We start from the raw sequence: 22,776 nt of genomic DNA on the forward strand, positions 1-22,776 counted from the left end.
GGGAGAAATTGTTGGTGCTTTCTACTCCACCACATTGCCAGAATTCACTCCACCCATTTACGTTTTGGAGTTCTGTCTGTGACTTTCTATTTAAAAGAAATTTTTAAAATTTACATCCCATATAGTTAGATATTTGAGTTTTGATCCAGTCTGACAGTCTTTGTCTTTTCATTGGGTTTTTTAAGAACAATGGTATTCAAAGTGATTGTTAACATAGATGGATTAATATTTATAGGTTTTGCCAGCTTTGTATTTGTTGCCTTTGTTCTTTGATCCTAGTTTGTTTTTCTTCTTTTTTTTTTTTTTTTAAATTTTGTGATTTTAACTGAGTGTTTTATTTTATTCTATTTTCTTTCCTAGGATATCAGTTATACCTCTTTTTTAACTTGTTTAGTGGTTAAACTCTACTACTCTTCTCAATATACACTTACAACAATTAAAGTACATTTTCAAATAACACTAGAACACTTCACTGATAGTTTTAAGTGCCTAATAACAAAATAATCCTGATTCCTAAAGTCTTTTCTTTAGTTGTAGATGGACACTATGCCTTTATTTTATCTATACATTTTTTATGTGATGCTAAGGATTGAACCAGTGCCTCGCACATGCCAGGCGAGCACTCTACTGCTGAGCCACAACCCCACCCCCCTAATTCTTTCTTTGTAACATTGCTATCATTCATTTCACTTATATATGAGTTTACATAAACAGATGTATACACACAAGGAGAAAATAATTTTTGCTGTTATTTCGAACAAACTATTAATCTGTTAGATCAATGAAGAGTAAGAAAAATAAAAAGTTTTATTTTACTTTATTGCTTTCTTGAGTTTATTTTCTTCCTCCTTCCTGTAGAGCTATGTTTCTGACTGGATCATTTTTCTTCTCTCTAAAATTGTTTTTGTTTTGCGGTATTGGGAATTGAACCCAAGGACTACCACTGAGTGACCATCTACAGCCCTTTTTATTTTTATTTTGAGACAAGGTCTTGCTAAATTGCCAAGGCTAACTTGAACTTGTGATATTCCTGCCTCAGCTTCCTGAGTAGCTGGGATTATATTTTCCTGGATATGTGATTTTCTGTTTTTACATTCATTTGGTGAAATTTCAGTTATAATTGCTTCAGTATTTCTTTTGCTTTTTTAATTCAGCATACTTGTTTTGAGATTCACCCATGTTGTGGCATGTATTAATAGACGATTCCTTTCTGTTGATGAGTAGCATTGCATTATAATACACACAATTATTTAAATCCATTCCCCTTCTCTTTTTCACCCATTACAAGTAAAGCAACTATGAACATATACATACAAGTATTTGTATGAACATATGCTTTACTTTGTCTCAGGTAAATATCTAGTGTTTGAGTGGTTGAACTGTATGGTAAGTACGTTTTTAATTTTTAAGAAATTGCCCAGCTGTTTCCCAAACTGCTTGTACCATTTTACATTCTGATCAGCAGGATTGAGAATTAATTTTTTCACATCCTCACTAATAGTTGGCATAGTCATTAATTTGTATTTTTATAATGAGTAATGTTGAACATCTTTTCATGATATTATCAGTTTATGTATCTTTGGTGAAATGTCTCTTTAAATGTTTTTGCCAGGTTCTCCCCCCACCCCCCACATTGGATTATTTTCTTACTCTTTAGTTTTCTGCATTCTTTATATGTTCTGGATATATATATATCCACAATCTGTGGCTCTGTTTTCATTGTCTTGAGAATATTTTTGAAGAGCTGAGTTTTTAGAAGTTCAATTTATCAATTAACTCATTATGGATGTTGATTTTAGTGTTGTATTTGAAAATCTCTATCCAGTGTCACATAGTTTTATTCTGTCTTTAAGCTCCACATTTAAATCTACAATGTATTTTGACTTCATGTTTCTGTGTGATGCATGCTATATGTTAGAGTTGACTTTTAAACATATGGATATGTCTAATTGTTGAAATCATTTATTGAAAAGACTATTTTCTTTATTGGATTATCTTTGCATCTTTGTTAAATTTCGTATGTCCATATGTTTGAATTAATTTCTGGACTATTGTATACCATTGATGTACTTGTATGTCTTGATACCGTTGCCACACTTGTGATTCTATAGCCTTATAATAGGCCTCAAAGTCAACAATTTTATTCTTCAAAATTCTTTTGGCTAGTCTAGGCCCTATAAATTTTCATATATATTTTAGAATTAACTTGTCAATTTCCTCAAAAGAAGACAGGAAAGAAGGAGGGAGAGAGGGGTGAGGAAAAGGAAGGAAGATTGGGGTTGGGTTGTTTCTATATATCAGTTTGGCAAGAAATAGCATCTTAATAAAGTATTGTTTTTGTTTTGAGTGTCTGTTTTTTTTGTTTGTTTGTTTGTTTGTTTTTTGTCTTCTCAAGGGCTTTACCACTGAGCTATATCCCAAGCCCTTTTTATTTTTTTATTTTGAGACAGGATCTCACTAAATATCTAAGGCTGGCCTTGAATGTTCCATCCTCCTTCCTCAGCCTCCCAAGTTCTGAGATTACAGGGTTGTACCAATGATGTTTTCTTCTGACCAATGAAAAAGTTATATCTGTCCATTTAATTAGGTCATTTTATATTTCTCTCACTAATCTTTTATAGTTTCCTTTATACATGATTTGTAAGATGTATCCATATTCATATTTTTATCCTAATATGAGTCTTATGTGATTTGAAAATAGCCCAGTTATTCTCTATTATTAAAATTAATTTTTCCTGAGTACCCATCTAGGTGGAACAGGGCACTTGGTTCCCTGTAATCCATGCATTCACATTGGAGATTATATCATTCCCAATTGAGCAAAAATATATTCTTTGTTAAGGATGTGTGTATATATTTGAAAAATCTTACCATGTTTCAATAGTTTGTGGCCCTCAAAAGGGCCTAAGTGTACAAATTAGAAATAAGGCACATTTTTAATTTCATAGACAGGAGTTAGGAATAAATTGAAAGGGGTGACTGGAAAAGAAAGAAGATTGTAAATCACTACTGTAATGATTTGGATGGTTCTTTCACTAGCCTCAGGAAGTATTCTTGCACATGTGCAATGTTCAATACTCAGCCAAATACCAGTGGGAGATATTCTACCAATCTTTGGGATTCTCTCCTTCTACCAGTCTTCTTCTCTTTATAACTGAGAATTCTAGCCCTTTTGTTCTCTCCAGATTGTCTCTTCACTGCAGGAAATTTAAAAAACAACAAACAAAAAATACTTTGGCCATTAAGAATGATTTTATTTATTGAAGCAGCTGATATTCCACTGAATGTTTTCAAACTTAAACCTTACATTTTGTGAAACGAACATTTTTCTCTATATTGTAGTCCAGCAGTATTTTTCAACTAGAAATTCTACACAGTAGTTTACCAAACAAGTGTATTTCATAACTCAGTTATAGATGGTGTCATCTCTACTTCCTCTTATTCTTTTAAAGGGCTGTTAATGCTAGTTTTAATTGACAAATCATAATTGTATACTTTTATGGGGTTCATTGTGGTTTTTGATAAATGTTACATTGTGGCATGCTTAAATCAGGTGGATTAAGTTGATTAATTGATAAAATCCATCACCTGAAGTATCTTTTTTTGTGTGGTGAAAATTTGAAATTTGCACTCAAAGCTATTTTGAAAATATAGCCAAAAACTGAATTATTATTGACTAGTCACCCTGCTGTGCAGTAGAACTCAGAGTTTCTAATTGAAACTTTGTATCCTTTAATCAATAATTGCCTATCTACCCTTTTCCTCACTTTTCTACTTACACGAATTTTTTAGATCATATTGTTCAAGGACTTGCCTTTCTATCCCTGGTTTATTTAACTGAACATAGTGTTTTCCAGAATCATCCGTATTGTCATAAATAACAGTTGTTTTTTTTAAGTGGCTGAATAGTGTTTCAGTTTTGTTAGCATTCCATAATTGTAACAGATACCTGACATAAATCAGCTAATGAGCAAAAAAGGTTTATCTTGGCTCAAAGTGATGCTGTTAGCCAGTGTATAGTGATATACCTCCTTTGGCCAGAATGCAGAACTACCACAAAGGTCCTTACACTAATTATTGTGAACTCATCAGTCCACTTATTTATTTGTAACTGACCCCAAAGGATCTGGCCCTGCTCATATTCCCAAGGGTTCCCCAGGGTGTGAGACAGAAGTGGACCTCCTGACAAGAATCCTAAGATGCTGAGGAAGTTAATTGTCTACCTCTAGCTATAGAAAAACAATGGGCCCGGAGAATCTCCTGTGTAGTGCATTGCCTTCTTGGCGGGGGCATGTTACAGGTAAAATTAAAATGTTCCTCTTACTTTTCTTTTTGTACTGGGGATTAAACCCAGGGGTGCTCAACCACTGAGCTACATCCCCACCTCTTTTTTATATTTATTTAGAGACAGGGTTTTGCCAAGTTGATAGGGCCTCACTAAGTTGCTGAGGCTGGCTTTGAACTCACAATCCTCCTGCCTCAGTCTCCCCAGCCACTGGGATCTCAGGTCAGCGACAGCATGACCCCTCTTTCTAATGTGGCTTTTCTCAGTTTTGCCATCCAACATGGTGTCTTAGCCTCACTACTGAGTTCTGGGATATTTACAAAGTTGGTATTCTCTGTGAATAGTTTTTAATAGTGTTAACAATAAGACAGGTAGGTTTGGGGGCAGTCACCTTTGCTTTCTTACAGCTGCTGCCCCTTTAGATAATTTTTAACACTGTCAAAAGTTTTTGTTTCAGATAAGACCTTCCAGAGAAACTTACAAGGAACCAAAGTCACTAAGTCATTCTGACTTACTCTTTTTAGCTGACCAAGAATAAACTTTGTTTCTCATGATACTAAATTGAACCAGAGGCCATTGTTTCTGGGTGTTGTGTTTTGTTTTGAAGGTGGGAAGCATCACCTCAGACCGAAGCATGACCTATGAATATGTATAAATTTCTCCTAAAAGTCCTTTGCTTTCTTTGTCCAGAAAGATACTGTCTTGAGAATTACTTCCAGTGGGCTCCTTACTTGCTGCAAATAGTAGACCTTTCTTTAGTCTTTTATCTCCTGGTTAGGCTTATTGGCTTTATATTCACCAAGGTTTGAATCCATTGTGATTGGTTGTACTTGGATTTCTCTGAGCAGAAAACTGGAGCTGATGTCACTCCTGCTTCCTCTTATTCTTATAGGACCCATTACTGATATGTAATTTTGTGTTCTTCTAAATTTGTAGAATGGAAATGAATTCAGTATACAATGCTCTGTGTATTTATCTTTAATAATATGAATAATGGAGTAATGTCGAATAAAATATGAATTAGTAACCAGATTTCCAAAATGCCTTTGAAAACTTTTAGTCCTAGGACATGGCTTCCATTTTGTAGGATAGTCAGCACTGGAAAGGGATCTTAGAGCTCATGTAATTAAATCATCTCCATTACAATGAGGCACAACTAACACTCTTGTAATTATTTAATTTTTGTCCCTTCCATTTAGCAGAGATCTCATAAGAACCCAATTTTCTTTTGTGTCCAATTTAGTTTATTGTCATTGTTTTTGGCTTCTCGGTTGTTACCTCTCACTTTTATCTAGTGGCTTGGAGTTTTAAGAAATTTAGTTTGTCTTGTAGCTCTAAACATACAAACTCTTTATTCAGAGCTGGATAGTTTATTTGATCTAACTTTAGTTCATTCCCTTAACAGTATGCATCAGGTACTCTTCTTGGTCCTGGGAAGGCAAGCTCATTTATACTACAATTTTCCCAGTGTTTTTCCATGCTTGATTGGTTCCAGAATATCAGTTATGCCTATATTTATCCCAACTCTTTTCAATCTTTGTTCATTGTTCTGGCTATAGCCTGTGATGGGCAGAATTCTAAAATGGTCTACAGTATAACTTTTGGGAGTATATAGTTTGATGAATATTATTCATGTGATAAATTTATGTTATCTGACATAGCCAGTTTTACAATAGCAAGATTTGGGTGGGCCTGCCCTAGTCATGTGAACTCTTTATATATGAACGTAGAGTTAGAAACAAGGGGACCAAGAGATTAGAAATACTAGAGGTATTTGATGTGAGGGATATTCTCTTGTGTTTGTCTTTTACATTGAAGGGAACCACATGTCAAGGACTGTTGGTGTAGAAGGTGACCTCTTACTGACAGTCAGGTAGGAAAATGGTTATTTTAGAACCCAAAAGAATTGAATATTGCCTGAATGAATCTTAGAGGCAAATCCTTCTTCAGTCATTGCTTCAGGTGAGAATAAAGCCTATCAACACCTTTATTTCAGTTTGAGACCCCGAGCAAAGAACCCAGCAACACAATCTCTGAATATCTGCCCTAGAGAACTGCAAACTAAAAAAAATGACTTTTAAGCTGAGCTTGTGACAATTTGTTATGAAGCAATAGAAAACTAATACATGGTATATCTCTCTGAATCACCTTTCTTGGTCTCTTCAGTATTACTATATCAGTCTTTTAGATGCCCGTTGTATTTTTTGGGTCAGGGGAGAGGGTACTGGAAATTGTACCTTGAGTGCTTTAACACAAAACTGTATTCTCAGCCCTGTTTATTTTTATTTTTTGTTCTTTTTGTTTGTTTGTTTTGGAAACAAGGTCTTATTAACTTGCTAAGACTAGCCTTAAACTTGCCATCCTCTTGCTTCCCAGGTCTCTGAGATTACTGGCATGCACTCAGCCCCATTGTACTTTGAATTTCTCTTTTAAAGCATTTATGTTAATTGACTTCTGTCATGTTTAATAACTTTAGGTCTCTGGAAACAGGCACCTTGTTTGAATTATTTTCTGTATTTATATCCAATATATGGTAAATAGTAGTGGATTACCATGTCCATTTTTCTTTTTTTTTATATTTGTTTTAATTAGTTACACATGACAGTATGACATATCATACATTTGAATCAGATGGGATATAATTTCTCATTTTTCTGAGTGTACAGGTTGCAGAATCATATTGGTCATGCAGTCACATATATACACACAGTAATAATAATGTCTGTTTCATTCTACTATCCTTCCTATCCCCCCATTCCCTCCTCTCCTATCACTTCTCTCTACCTAGTCTAAGGTAACGCTATTCTTTTTGTTTTCCTTACATCTTCATACATGTATTTTGTATAATGATGAGGGTCTCCTTCCACCATCCATGCAATTCCCCTTCTCCCTCCCACCTCTCTTCCCTGTTTAGAGATAATCTTCTTCCTCCCTATCCCATTTTGAGTCACCCCCCTTGTATTAGAGAAGACATTTGGCATTTGTTTTTTGGGGGGATTGGCTAACTTCACTTAGCGTAACATTTTTCTTAATATAACAAAATGCCTAAGTACAGATTAAGTTTATAAGGAAGAGGTTTATTAGCTCAGTTTGGGGAGCTGAAAGTCCAAATGGCATGGAGCATCAGGCCCTTGTGAGGGGCCTGCCCTTGGCTGTATCACCTTATGGTGTGTGGGCATGGTGAACATGTGTGGGAAAAACAGATCATGTCTCACAGGAGAGAGAGAGGAGTCCCATAGTCCCTTTTGAGATCATTCTTCCATTAACCTAAGGAACCCAAAGTAGGCCCCACCTCTTAAAGATTTCATCATTTCTCACATTGCCACACTGGGACATTTAACAAGAACCTCTGGAAGACAAACCATATCTAAATCATAGCAAGTAGCCATTTCAAAAGTGTTAGAAATGAATAAAAAGAAATTATGAAATAGACTGACTTTAGCAAGTTTATAATCTAAAGGTATTTGACTGTCTTGTCTGTGTTTTTGTTTGTGGAAGGGAGCTTTCTGGGTATGTATATAGTGGGTATTTTTGTTTTGTTTTGTTTTTTTGATTGGTAGAAGTCAAAGTGTTTATTATCCGTTTATACTGGTTTATATACACTGTTTTGACAGCATGATCTGAAAAATAAAGCCCATGTTATCAAAAGTGTTGGTTGCCCACGTGTAATCAGGAGCTGAAAGTCCAAATGGCATGGAATACCTTACAAATTAACTTGATGTAGAGAGAGAGTTTTATTAAAACAAACAAAAGCAAGTGACCTGGAAATTCTTATGGAGACAAGCAGTATTTATGAAGTAATACTTTGTTATCATTTATAGCTTTTTATTAATGATCTGTTGAAGCAGTGATTTTTGAAGGGGTGAATGAGAATAAATCTATGTTAAAGGGACAAGTTATACTGAATTCCATTGTCTTCATTCATTTGTACTGCTGTACAAAAGAATAAATTGAGACTGCATGGGTAATTTATAAAGAACAGGAATTTATTTGCCACAGTTCTTAAGGTTAGGAAGTCAGAAATCACTGAATAAATTGAGACTGCATGGGTAATTTATAAAGAACAGGAATTTATTTGCCACAGTTCTTAAGGTTAGGAAGTCAGAAATCACTGGTTTGGTTGTTAGGTGAGAACTGTGTCCTCCCATTTTTACCCCAAATACAGATTGCAGAATCACATAGGTTACACATTCACATGGAGTTCATAACTCACTTGAAACTATTGTTCGAAGTATGATATGTCAAGAGCTTTGTAATGTTGTGAACAACCAATAAAAAAAAAAAAAAAAAAAAAAAAAGAACTGTGTCCTCTGGGAAGAGGAACACTTTCCAGGAAGTGGTAAGGCAAGAGAAACAAACACTTTGTGAAGCCTCTCTTATAGGGGCTTTAATCCCAGTCCTAAAGGAGGGATTCTCTTGGCCTAATCTCTTAGAGGTCCTATCTCTTGTGACCACCTCATTAGCAACATCTGAATTTTAGGGAGAACATATTCAAATAATCTTGCCTTCAGTATCCAGAACTGCAGCTGGTTCTAGGAAAGGCCTTTAATAAAAATTCTTACCATCAAAACTTTCCTTACAAGTTAGAGTATTTACTGTTGTGTTACAGACCTAAAAGTAAGTATTACAAGATTGCTGAAAATGGCACAAAAGCAACACAGAAAATAATGGAAAACTCAAGGATGAAGATGAAAGGGATGGATGATAAATACTGCCATTCATTGTGAACTGCTGTATAAGCCAAATATGTGGTTTCTGATAACATGGGGTTCACTTTTCAGATCATGCTGCTAAAATACTAGCACATATGAATAAATCTAAATAGTTGGTACATTGATAATTGTGTAAATCGAAGTACTTATATTTTGAGACATAATTGAGAAAGTTCTTGTCCCATCCAAATAATGTATTCACAAAGAAAATATTTTGTATTTTATTTTAATTACATAATTTTAGATTGTCTCTTATGAAATGTATAACTTAACAGTAGATTAATTAGTAAACAAATATTCAATTTTCGCTAAGTTACAAGAATAATTGGAGCTGTTTTTAATATCTTTTTTTCCTATTTTTTTGTAGTTGTAGTTGAACACAATAACTTCATTTTATTTATTTATTTTTATGTGGTGCTGAGAATCAAACCCAGGGCCTCGCATGTGTGAGGCAAGTGCTCTATGGCTGAGCCATAACCTCAGCCCTATTTTTCATGTCTTTATTGTAATTGTTGAATAAGTAATGCAACTTATACAAGCATTTTAAACTAATAATGCGCTGGCTTTTTTTTTTTTTTGGTAGTTATTATAGAGAATCAATGATTTGAATATAATTCACCAAAGTGATATGAAGCATGTCATCTTATACCAGGTAAAAAAAATAATAATCATTCTAAGACACATTAGTCTTTGCATATGAAAAAGAAAATATCAATTACAAATTGATACAGGTCAAGTTTTTATCATTGGTTTGAAAAATAAACAGTGAAGGTTTTTGGATTCTGTCTACATGGAAACTAGATTACTTTCTTTCCCCGCTCCACCCCCAAGATTGCCTTGCACAGATCTCTGTAATAAAATTTCTGCCTTTATTCTTAAGTTCTTTCTAGAACCAAATTGGTGGTTGGGGAAGAGAGGAGCATGGGTGCAAAGGGTGAGTAACTTCTTCAATTTTTAGGTGACTTTTTCATTTTCATTTTGAACATTAGTTCAAAAGAACCAATTTTCCTAAACCAACGAAGGAAGCTTCTGTTCTTAACTTGGAAATAACAATTTCAGTGACTCTCTTCTGTCAATACTTTGATATATTTTCCCCTTTAGTTTTAATGTGTATTTCGTGATTTTTTTTAGTTTTATTGATTTTAATTTTTTAAATACACGATAGTGGAATGCATTACAACTCTTATACACGTATAGAGTACAGTTTTTCATATCTTTGTATATAGAGTATGTTCACCCCAGTTTATGCCTTTATACATGTACTTTGTTGGGTTTTTTTTGTATTACAATTCTTATTACACATATATACCATAATTTTGCATATCTCTGTTTATATATAAAGTATGTTGAAACCCAATTTGAGTCTTCTTACATGTACTTTGGATAATGATGTCCATCACATTCCACCGCCCTTGCTAATCCCTTGCCCCCTCCCATTCCCTCCACCCCTCTTCCTTATCTAGAATTCATCTAATTCTCCCATGCTCTCCCTCCCTACCTCACTATGAGTCAGCCTCCTTATATCAGAGAAAACATTTGGCGTTTGTTTGTTTGTTTTGGAATTGGTTAACTTCACTTAGCATTATCTTCTCCAACGCCATCCATTTACTTGCAAATGCCATGATTTTTTTCTTTTAATGCTGAGTAAAATTCCATTGTGTATATATGCCACATTTTTTTTTATCCATTCATCCATGAATGACATCTAGGTTGGCTCTACAGTTTAGCTATTGTGAATTTTGCTGCTGTAAACATTGACATAGCCGTGTCCCTGTAGTATTCTGTTTTTAAGTCCTTTAGGTATAGTCCGAGGAGAGGGATAGCTGGGTCAAATGGTGGTTCCATTCCCAGATTTCCAAGGAATCTCCATACTGCTTTCCATGTTGGCTGTACCAATTTGCAGTCCCACCAGCGATGTCTGAGTGTACCTTTTCCCCCACATCCTCTCCAACACTTATTGTTGTTTGTCTTCATAATAGTTGCCATTCTGCCTGGAGTGAGATGATATCTTAGAGTAGTTTTGATTTGTAATTCTCTGATTGCTAGAGATGATGAGCATTTTTTCATGTTTGTTGATTGATTGTATATCCTCTTCTGAGAAGTGTCTGTTCAGTTCCGTGGCCCAGTTGTTGACTGGGTTATTTGGTGGTTTTTTGTTTTTTTTTTTTTTTTTTTTTTTGGTGCTTAGCTTTTTTCACTACTTCTATTCAACATATTTCATGAAACATGAAACACTGGCCAGAGCAATTAGACAAAAGAAATCGAAGAGATACGAATAGGAAAAGAAGAACTTAAATTAGCACTATTTGCTGACAATATGATTCTATACCTAAAAGACCCAAAAAACTCCACCAGAAAACTTCTAGAACTAGTAAATGAATTCATCAAAGTAGCAGGATATAAAATCAACACCCATAAATCAAAGGCATTTCTGTATATCAGTGACAAAGCTTCTGAGAAGGAAATGAGGAAAACTACCCCATTCACAACAGCCTCAAAATAAAAAAAAGATACTTGGGAATCAACTGAAAGAAAGAGGTGAAAGATCTGTACAATGAAAACTACAGATCCCTAAAGAGAGAAATCAAAGAAGACCTTAGAAGACGGAAAGACCTACCTTGCTCTTCGATAGGCAGATTAATATTATCAAAATGACCATACTACCAAAAGCACTATACAGATTTAATGCAATTTCGATCAAAATCCCAATGCCATTCCTCATAGAGATAGGAAAAAGGAATCATGAAATTCATCTGGAAAAATAAGAGACCCAGAATAGCTAAAGCAATCCTTAGCAAGAAGAGTGAAGCAGGTGGCATGACTATACCAGACCTTAAACTATGCTACAGAGCAATAGAAACAAAACAGCATGGTATTGGCACCAAAACAGACCAGTGGTACAGAACAGAGGACATAGAGACTAACCCACAAGATTACAGTTATCTTTTATTAGACAAAGGTGCCAAAAACATGCAACTGGAGAAAAGATAGTATCTTCAACAAATGGTGCTGAGAAAATTGGCGATCCATATGCATCAAAATGAAACTCAACCCTTATCTTTCACCATGCACAAAACTTAACTCAAAATGGATCAAAGACCTAGGAATTAGACTAGAGACTCTACCTCTAATAGAAGAAAAAGTAGGCCCTAATCTTCATCATGTAGGATTAGGCCCCAACTTCCTTAATAAGACTCCTGTGGTGCAAGAATTAAAACCAACAATCAATAAATGGGATGGACTCAAACTAAAAAGTTTCTTCTCAGCAAAAGAAACAATCTGTGAGATGAACAGAGAGCCCACATCCTGGGAGCAAATTTTTACCCCTCACATCAGATAGAGCACTAATCTCTAGGATATATAAAGAACTCAAAAAGCTAAGCACGTGATGTTTTTTGAAAGGATGATCACTCACATCTGCTTTTCCTTCTTCTTTTAACCTTTTAAAATTAGTTAAGTATTGCATACTTAAACTATGTAAGACAGATATAGAATTTAATAAAACTAACCACTATACATTACAAGAAACAGCATTTCACTAACCACAGAATTGCCCTTATGGTCAGAACTTTATAATCAAAACTTTAAATTTCCATCCCCAATGTAACCAGTAATCTGACTTTTATAATAATCTCTTTGTTGGTTTTCTTTATAATTTAGCCACCTAGTCATTCACCCCCTAAGCAATATAATTTCGTTTCGCTTATTTTGAAAAAAATAGATCATATAATATGTTTTCCTTTGGATCTGAATTATTCTGCACAACAGTATTTCATATTGTCCTTATACAATTTAATTGCTCATTTTGTTGATTTGTTGACTCATTTTTAGTTTTGAGAGTGTCTTACATATTCTGAGTCCAACTTTTCTGTTGGATATGACTTTGCAAATGTTTTCTCCCAATATATGCTTTTGTCTTTTTATCCTCTTTAACTGTGTCGTCCTAGGAGCCAAAGTTTCATTTTGATTATGTTTAATTCATCAGCTTCATAAAATGTGCTTTTGGTGTTGCATCAAAAAGCTCTTTGCCCACCCCACAATTCTCTCCTGTTTTTTTCGTCTAGAAGTTTTTATCTTTTTAGATTTGACAGGTTTATGTAATCCTTTTTAATATATGTGTTGGGTATTAGGTATAGATTGAGGTATTTTCTGTGTAGGTCCTTGTCCAAGATCACTTGTTGCAAAGATTGTTTCTAAATTGATTTACTTTTATCAAAAATCAATTTATCATATAGTCACAGATCATTTCACAACAGGGTTATGTTCTGAAGAACGCATGGTTAGGCAATTTCACTGTGCAAACATTGAGTGTTACATGAACTAAGGTTGCTGCATCATCTATTGGGACTGCTGTCTATATATATGGTCCGTTGTTGAACAAAACACTGTTAATGCAGTGCATGACTGTGTAGTTTTATTTCTCAACTCTATTCTGTGAGCGTCTGTCATTTTCCTCATATCATACTGCCTTATTTGTTTCGTAGTAGTTATTGAAATCATATGGCATGAGACTCCCAGCATTGTTGTATTCTTTCCAAATTGTTTTTGTTCTGGTTTCTTTACATAAAATTATGTGAACTTATATCTCTAAGGAATATGGTTGGGATTTTTATTGGAGTTGCACTAAATCAATACATCAATTTGAAGAATGTCTACACAATAATGAGTATTCCAATCCATGAACACGGCATCTTGGTCTATATTTATGTTTCCTTTCTCAAATGTTTCAGTTTTCAGCATATAAATCTTGTAGTTTTTTGGTTAGATTTATGGTTAAGCATTTCTTTTCCTTCTACTCTTTTTACTTTTTGGTGCTACTGTAAATAATACAATTTAAATTCTTTTTTTAAAATTTCTACTTGTTAGTAAGTAGAAATGGGATTGGTGTACATTGGCTTTGCTTTCAACAACTTTTCTATACTAATTCTAGCATCTTTTTGTAATGTTCTTTGGGATTTCTCAAATAATATGCCATGTACAACTAAAATTTTATTTCTTCCTTCTCCATTTATATGCCTTTTAATTCTCATTTTACTGACTAGGACTTGCAGTGAAGAGAGTAGACATTCTTGTCTCATTATTGATTGGCATTAAATAGTATGTGTAGGTTCTTATAAATACCATTTATCAGATTAAGGAAGTTTCCTTCTTTTCTGAATCTGCTAGAAGTTTTTAAAATCAAGAATAGGTTTGTAATTTTATTAAGTGTGATAGTATCATTCTTAATATATTAAATTAGATTAGTTGATTATAGTTGAATGAAACTCTCAATCCCAGAAAAAATCCCAGTTGGTTGAGATGTCCTTTTCATATATTGCTGAATTCAGTTCACTAATATTTAGTTGCGAATGTTTATGCCTTCACTGATAAGGGATATTGGTACTCTTCTCGTAATACCTCTGTTAGGTTTTGATATTATAATGTTGGCTTCATAGTGTGGAAGTGTTTCCTTCTCTTCTCCTTTCTGGAAAAGATATACAAATTGGTATTATATCTTCCTTAAATGTTTAATAAAATTCACCCTTGAAACTATCTGGGTTTGAAGACAGGGGGGTTGTTGTTTGAAATAAAATTGTATGAATTTAGTTTCTATGATGATCATAAAACTATTCAGGTTATCTTTTTTCCTGAGTAGTTTTTGCATCTTATATGGAGTTGATCTTTTCCATCCAAATAGTTGAATTTATATGCGTAGAATTGTTTGTGATAGTCTCATAATCTTTTTGTGTATCTGAGGTTTTTATTGATAGTTCCCCTTTTCATTCCTGGTACTGGTCCCCTCCCCCTTTGGTCATTCTGGCTACAAGATTATCAATTTATTGATCTTTTCAAAGAGCTAGTTTTTGGATTCATTGATTTCTTTATTGCTTTTCTGTTTTCTCCTTCATTGATTTTTATCATTTCCATTTTTCTGCTTGCTGGGTGGCTGTTTTACTGTTTGTTTTCTTAAATGAAAGCTTAAATTACTAATTTTAGACCATCTTTTCTGATTAAAGTATTTTATTGGTTAATAATTTTCCTCTCAATACTGCTTCACATTCATTCTACATATTTTAATATGTTGTATTTCATTTTCATTTTTTTCAAAATATTTTTATAATGTTCCTTGATACTTTCTCTTCACATGAGTTTTTGTACTTTACTATCAACTTAATTTTGTGATTGTCAGAGAATATAATTATTACTTTCATGTAGCCTGAAGAACGTCTTTAGAATATATACAGATGCATAGTTTATAGGTGATTAATGGTTCCCCTTGTATGTTTAGAAGCATTAAGCTAGATTAATATGAGCATATACAACTAATTAAACTACAAAGCTTATTGACTTCTGTGAAAATTTAGTTGTGAGAAGACAGTGTGTGATGTGGTAATGGCAGTAGTCTTTATGCATGTTTCTGTGACATTTTGTTTCATATGTAGTTTTATTTAGCCATCAGTGTATTTAAGATACAGAACCGTTGCATCACTACAAAGGAACTTCCTCATGATTTCATCTACTTGTGTACTTCTTTGGTAATACAGGCAGCCTGGCATATGCCAGTGACCCAGTCCCAAAGTAGTTAGCAATCATTGGTGTCATTTAACCTAATGTTTTCTTTCAGGATAATCGATTATAAAAGGTAAAGGTAGTTTTTGCTTGCTTTCATTTGGGGATGGTCACAAATCACATTTTTATGGTTCTAATCATATGCGCAAAATACCTTTTCATGGTACTTAAGTATAAGAAAAATGTATTTACATCTAACTAAGAAAATTTTTACTTTTTTAATGGTCATCAAGTACTTTTGAAATGCCTGACATAGTAGGAAATTGTTTTAGGATTTTTATTAAAACGATTCTTTGTTGATTAAAATAAATTATGTAAAATTTTGTTTTTATTTAAAACATTTTTTAGATGAGCAAATTATGTGCATGTGTGCATATGGCATAATGAATCCCACTATTATGTGTATTAAAATGCACCAATAAAATATAAATGTTAAAAATATGTGACATAATGTACATATTTGTGGGTTCAGTGTGGTATTTCAGTGCATGTATATACAGTGTGTAATGATCCAGTCATAGTAATTGGCATATCTGTCACCTCAAACGTTTATCATTTCTTTGTGTTAGGGATATTCACTACTAACTATTTCGAAATGTACTATTAATTGCTGTAAACTGTAATCACCCAACTGTGCTAAAGAACCTTAGAATTAATTCCTTCTCTATGGCTGCACCCTGTACCCATTTCCATTTCATCCTCTCTCTACCTGCCAGGCACCCACCCTTTTCACAGCATCTGTTCACTTTTTTCCTATAAAATCGACTTTTTTTTTTTTTTTTAAGGTTTCTACATATAAGTAAGAACATGAAATATTTGTCATTCTGTGCTGGCTTATTTCACAGAACATAAAGTCCTCCAATTCCATTCGTGTGTTCTCAGATAACAAGATTTCATTCTTTTTATGTCTGAATGATAATCCATTGGGTATATATGCACCCCATTTTTAAAATTTATTTATCCATCAGCAATTGATTTCAAATCTCAGCTATTGTGAATAGTGCTGCAATAAATATAGTAATGCAGATATCTTTTTGACTCTGATTTTTTTTGCTTTGTGTATATACCAGTAATAGGATTGTTGGATCATATGGTAGTTTAAATTAGTTTGGTTTTTTATTTTTATTTTTTTTAGAGAATGATTTTTTTTTTTTTTGGTAGATGGACACAACACAATGCCTTTATTTTTATGTGGTGCTGAGAATCGAACCCAGGTCCTGCCCGCCCATGCTAGGCGAGCACTCTACCGATGAGCCACAATCCCAGCCCTTAAATTAATTTTTATCTTGGATAATGGCCATTTTGAGTGGGGTGAGATGATGCCTTGTTGTGGTTTTGACTTGCATTTCTCTGGTGATTAAGTGAGCATTTAATCACATACTCCTTGGTCATTTATATATCATCTTTTGGGAAAAGTCTCTTATGATCATTTGCTCACTTTTAAATGAAACTTTTTTCCTGTTTTGAGTTTCTTATATATTCTGCATATTTATCTCTTCTTGGATGAATAATTTGTAAATATTTTCTCCATTCTACAGGTTGTCTCTTTTGTTTCTGTGCAGGAGCTTTTTAGTATGGGTTGTATTTTTTTGTTTGTTTGTTATTCCACTGTCAGTCAGTATATGTCTTTCCTGATGAGGTGTGTTTCTTGTAAGTAGCATGTAGTTGGATCTTGGGAATTGTTTTTCCTGTTGTTTTGTTTTAATCTAGCTGATCTGTTTTTTAGTTGGGGGATTTAATTCATTTACATTCAAGGTCATTGATTGGTAATAACCTACTCTTCTCATTTTGTTAATTTTCTGTATCTTTTGTATATCCTTTGTTTTTCTCCTCCTCTCATTATTAGTCTTTGTGATTTAATGGTTATTTATAGCAGTAAAGCTTGATTACTTTCTCACTTGTGTATCTATTCGACCATGAGATTTTTTGCCCGCCCCCCATAGTGGGGATTGAACCCAGAAACACTTTTTTTTTTTACCTCTGAGCTATATCCCCAGTCCTTTATCCTTTTTATTCTGAGACTTGCTAAGTTTCCCAAACAGGCCTTAAACTTGTGATCCTCCTGCTCAGCCTCCCAAGTCACTGGAATTGCAGGCATAGTTTTACATGTTTACCCTTTCTTCCTTCCATCCTTCCTTTCTCCCTCCTTCCTTCCCTCTCTCTTCCTTCCTACATTTTTATGAAATCCATGGATGAAGAGAGAAAAATAAAAACAAGATGATGTTGAGGTGCAGGCACAGTCACTAGGTGGTGAAGTTCCCAGGGAGGCGAGGTGGAGTTAAAGACCTTTTGCATATATAATGAACACAGAGAGTGTGTTTGTGTGTTCTTGGAAATTATTCGGTGGAGATAGGCAAATGGGTCCCAGTTCCCTGAAGCAATTGCCTTTGATAGAAGCAGAGATACACAAATGTACTTTCTGGGGAGAAGGTGGAAAGTAGCAGATGAATGTGGTGAGCTTGCAGTTTGGTGATGGGAGTTTTGGTTTCCCGGGAGCCTTAACTAGAGGGATCTGAGAAGTTATCTGATAGCCGGAGACATACCCTCCTGGAGAAAACCACAAGATTGCTTGGGAATGTGAAGTGCTCATTCTGAGTTTGTGGTCAATGGTTCCAACAGAAGCTGGTCATTCTGCTTGGTGATGTTTCTCCAGCAGTCTCAGGAGAATGGCCGGGCTTCTACAGGCAGGTGAGCACAATGCAGAGCAAGCTGAAGCCATGGAGCAGGAGTACTCATCCACTTGCATTGGGGTACAGTGTGATATGACTCAGGGGAAGTGCAGAGTGTGAATCCGATGTGACCTTCAAGCAGCAAGCAGAGGTGAGGACCGCCTCAGCAGTGTAGGTGGGTCTCCGTTCCTGTCCTTTTTCTCTCATTGTTTTTCTCGGTGTTGAAACAGGTCTGACTGAAGACCAAATGCTGTGCTGTAGTGGAGAGCTCCCGAGGTTTCATATCCTTATTGCTAGGAATATAAGTTAAATACAATTTATTTCCTGAGTCGAGGAAGGGGGAAATTTCAGATGCAGGAAGCTCAGCATGGTGCAGGCATGTGAAATTACACCAAATATACACCCGGACGTGCCAGGAATTACCCATATCATGAGCTGAGAATCATGGGTAGCCCAGGTGTCTTGAGGGCCCAGTGAGCGCAGTGCCCTTTACATGTTTTCCATTGTTTTACTTCTAGATTTGAGTCTCCCTTAAGCATTTCCTGTAAGGCCAATCTAGTGATGATTAATTTTCTGTTCTTGCTTGTCTGAAAAATACTTTATTTCTCTTTCATGTCTAAAAGTTTTCAGTTTAGGGGGAAGTTTTCTGCTGTTAATTCATTAGATAAGTTTTCTGTGACTTTTTCCATTTATCCTCCTTCTGGAAACTCCCATAATGCAAGTATCTATTCCCTTAATTAAGTGTCCCAGAGGCTTTCTTTGTTTTTCTTCTTCTTTATTAACCTCTGACTCTCATTAATTTGAAAGACCTATCTTCAAGTTCAGACATTCCTCATTCTACTTCATGTAACCTGTTGTTGAGGTTCTTAATTGATTTTTTATTTTTTTTTTATTTTTTTTTATTTTTTTTTTTTTTGCACTGGGGATTTAACTCAGGGGCAATGGACCACTGAGCCACATCCCCATCCCTATTTGTATTTATTTAGCAACAAGGTCTCACTGAGTTGCTTAGGGCCTAACTGTTGCTGAAGCTGGCTTTGAACTCTGCTCCTCCTGCCTCAGCCTTCTGAACCACTGGGATTATAGGTGTGCACCACCACAACCAGTGAATTTTTATTTCATTCATTGAGATTTTCAACTGCAAGCCTCTTTTGGTTCTTTTTAAAATAAAGTCTTTGTTGAATTTCTCATTCAGGTCATGAATTGTTTTCCTGATTTCATTGATAAATTTTTTTGTCAGTTTTCTTTTATCTCACTAAGCGTTCATGGATTGTTTTGAATTCTTTTTCAGACATTTTGTAAATTTACTTTTTTTGACACTGAAAAATATTCTTTGAAGGTGCCTCGTTTCTTTCTTATTCATGTTATATGTTATTCCTACACTGATATCTATGCAACAATCACCTTTTCCAATTTTGTTGGTTTGTTTTTTTCCTGGTATGGTATATAAACTTTGATTTGGGGTGAACTCAGTATTGTTGCCTCTGAAGTTTCTTGTAATTCTTAACAGTGAGACCTATAGTTACACTAATGGCCTGGGCTGCAAATGTGTGTTTGTGGTGGAGCTGTGCTGCCACCTGGATGACTATCAGACTAGGTTTGGGTGTGCATGGGTGCTATGGTTCAACTAGCTGTGCAGTGGGCTGTCTGGTCAAGCATAAGCATAAGCACACACAAGCCACCCCTGTGTTTTGACTTCTCATCTGTGCAGTCTGCTGGCTCCCTGTTTGGAAACTGGGGGCTCACCTTCTCTACTGAGCCTAGGATCTGAGCAGCCAGGATTGATGTGCTGCAACCCAATGTATGTAATCATGGTGGAATGATAACAGTCTCTAGTATGGGGTTATCCTGTGGCTAACGAGCCCCTTGCAGGAGGTATAGTGCTCTAGAGGTGGATCTGTTTTCATGATGGTACCAGATCATAGCAGCTTGTATCATGGTTGTAGAGGATATATACATGGGCTGTATTCTGTGGTAATACAGTTGGATGAATTCTCAGCAACTCTATAAACTATCCAGGGACATAAGAGTCTCCTGGGTAGTAGTCTTCAGTAGCAGTAGGGACTTTTGGGGTCTCCAGCTTACCATGCCTCATAAGGAGACGTCTTGGTTCCTAGCCAGTCTTGGAACAGAAGATGGAAGAGAGACAGTGTACTTCATTCTTCTTTCTGAGGTCCTATCTTGGGTTTGATGCTCCACAGGGATCTTGTTACTTCCCTGCTACTTTACAGTGTATTGCCTCAGTCACACCTGTCAGAATGTCTTACTCTTCATTATGATCTGTTTTAATGAGCGGACTTTTGGGCCATCTTTATCTTTTACTTTTTTGAAGCATGTGCATTGTTAAGAAACCTGAACAGCACAAAATGACTCTCATACTTGAAATTCTCCTCAACCAGCTTTCTGACTTCCTCAAAGTCAGTCATTGTGTTTGAGTATTTTTACTCAGAAATAGTTAATATATATTGAAGCTTAAGCATATATAAAACTTTTTTATATATATACAGTTGCTCTGCTACATTTAACGCTGTGCAGTAGAGATTGTTCCATTGATAGGAATATTGAGGTCTATTCCTTATTTTAAATTAGAAGCATAATATTTCATTGTGTGGATCTACAGTCCTCTTATCTAATAATGTTAATAAGTGGTATTTGGGAATCTTAAAAGTGATCTCTAAGCATTTCAGGGTAATAATGTATGTGCACTAGCTGATTTTGTTTTTGTGTGTATTTGTTTTGTATCCATGTATATACACTAGGGATTAAACCCAGGGATGATTTACCATGAGCTGTGTCTCCAGACTTTTGTTTGTTTAATTTTATTTCTAGAAAGGACCTCAATGAGTTGCTGAAGTTGGCTTTGAACTTGCAATCCTCCTGCCTTGTCCTCCCTTGTTGCTTAAATTATAGTTATGTGGCACCCAGTCTGGCTTGATTTTTTTTTTTTATTGATTCTAGACTTTTTCATTGATAATGTATTGTCCACTGATGGGAGTCCTTTGTCCTCTTTCTTGCTTAGATCATACCTACGATGCATTATTTGTGCCTTTTGAGTTTCTTTAAGTGATGTGAGAAATTAGGTCCTTAGGAAAAAACTTAAGGCAAACCCTTGAGACTTTTACTGTTTATTGTTCAAATTAGTGTTTCCTTGTTTTAGCCATATGCAGTAAATAGCACTTTCTTTTTTTGGTAGCAAGTCATTATTTGGTCTATTTATAGTATTTAGCCTGGGATAATGAAATAACAGCCTTTTTTTTTTTCTTTTAGGATTTTCATATCATCAGTTTGTAGGTTGTTAGATAAATCATATTGCTAAGATAATGGATCCAGTTAGCACAAACAAAAGTGGTCACAAACATATCTTACCCTTGATAAACACACAGCCATTATGTCAACAAAAATGTGTGTGTTAATAATACACTTACTAATCAAAATACTTAGTGTATCAAAAACATCATTCATTTTATTTAAGAGTATTGATTAATCATGTGGATCTGTTAAATGAAGATTAAGAACTTCTTGTACCATAATTTTAGGTAACCATTTGAGAAGCATCAATATTGTTTCCAGCATTTTGTTTGAGTCAGTATAGTTAATCATTGATTCTGTGCACATGTAGAAATATCTTTTACTTTAAAAATTTCTTGACATGTAATTACTTTGTATCAAGAGATTATCTTTTTTTAAACTTTATCTTAACACATTTTGATGATGGGAATAATAAATATTTTATTGCCTAATTTTTTTAAGTTGAGATAGACACAATACCTTTCTCTTATTCATTTTTTTATGTGGTGCTGAGGATCAAACACGGTGTCTCACATATGATGGGCAAGTGCTGTACCACTGAGCAACCCCAGCCTTTAATCAGTTCCCCTTTTTTCTTAAATTTTATTTGTAAAGAGGAAAAATTATGTTCATGTGAGTTATAAAATACATTAATAGGATTTGAGGCAATGAATCACAGAATTCCAGACATCTCTCACATACAAATGACTCACTTTATGTGTCATTGTGTTATGTGTATGTTTTCCCCTGTGTGATAGATATATTTCTCAATTTGACTAGGTTGGATCATATTTAAACACTGAGGAAGTTTGCTGTTTTAGTGATTAGCATTGAAAAGCCTAGACCAAGAATCTCTTTTTAAAAAATGACTAAATCAGTACTCAGCTTTGATAGCTAGATATTTCTGTTAGCTTTTTTTAGTAATTATTTGTTGAATAATTTCTGTGCAGTGTATTCTGTTTCTTGAGACATATCTTAGAATAAAAAACATGGTCTTGTTGAAATTAACTGTGGTTAGACAAGAACTCTTTTTAGCTTACTAAGCAATTTAATGTTAATAGCAGTATACCAACCTCCCTTATAATATATCATCATTATTATTACCTGTCAATGTTTAACCCCTGTTTTGCCTGGTATTTTTTTTTAACTCCTAATTTATTCTCAGTGGCTCAACTCTCTTAGAATAATTGAGTGATTCCCCAAATAGAAAATTATTATAAAATAAACTTTTTATTTCAAAACAAATCTTGAGCTACAATAATTATTCCCAAAT

General features: G+C 34.6%; 1 protein-coding gene across 19 annotated transcripts in view; it reads left to right on the forward strand.

The window, feature by feature from the left end:
* The window catches only part of Ankrd28 (ankyrin repeat domain 28), a 179,703-nt gene that overhangs the window by 64,003 nt on the left and 92,924 nt on the right, over nt 1-22,776 (forward strand). For 9 of the 19 annotated variants that reach the window (XR_013434431.1, XM_078038326.1, XM_078038325.1 and 6 more), the window contains one exon: nt 9,878-9,931. The exons of 9 other annotated variants lie outside the window; for them this stretch is intronic. Coding sequence is in view for 8 of the 10 variants with exons in the window: in XM_078038326.1 (XP_077894452.1) it covers nt 9,878-9,931 (54 nt within the window). In the remaining 2 variants the exon portion in view is untranslated. Of the gene's footprint in view, nt 1-9,877; nt 9,932-22,776 lie in introns of those variants that run through there. One more of the 19 variants, XM_040289828.2, reaches the window with a different exon arrangement.

Source organism: Ictidomys tridecemlineatus, chromosome 2, assembly GCF_052094955.1.
Source record: "Ictidomys tridecemlineatus isolate mIctTri1 chromosome 2, mIctTri1.hap1, whole genome shotgun sequence".
NCBI classification, from domain to species: domain Eukaryota; kingdom Metazoa; phylum Chordata; class Mammalia; order Rodentia; family Sciuridae; genus Ictidomys; species Ictidomys tridecemlineatus.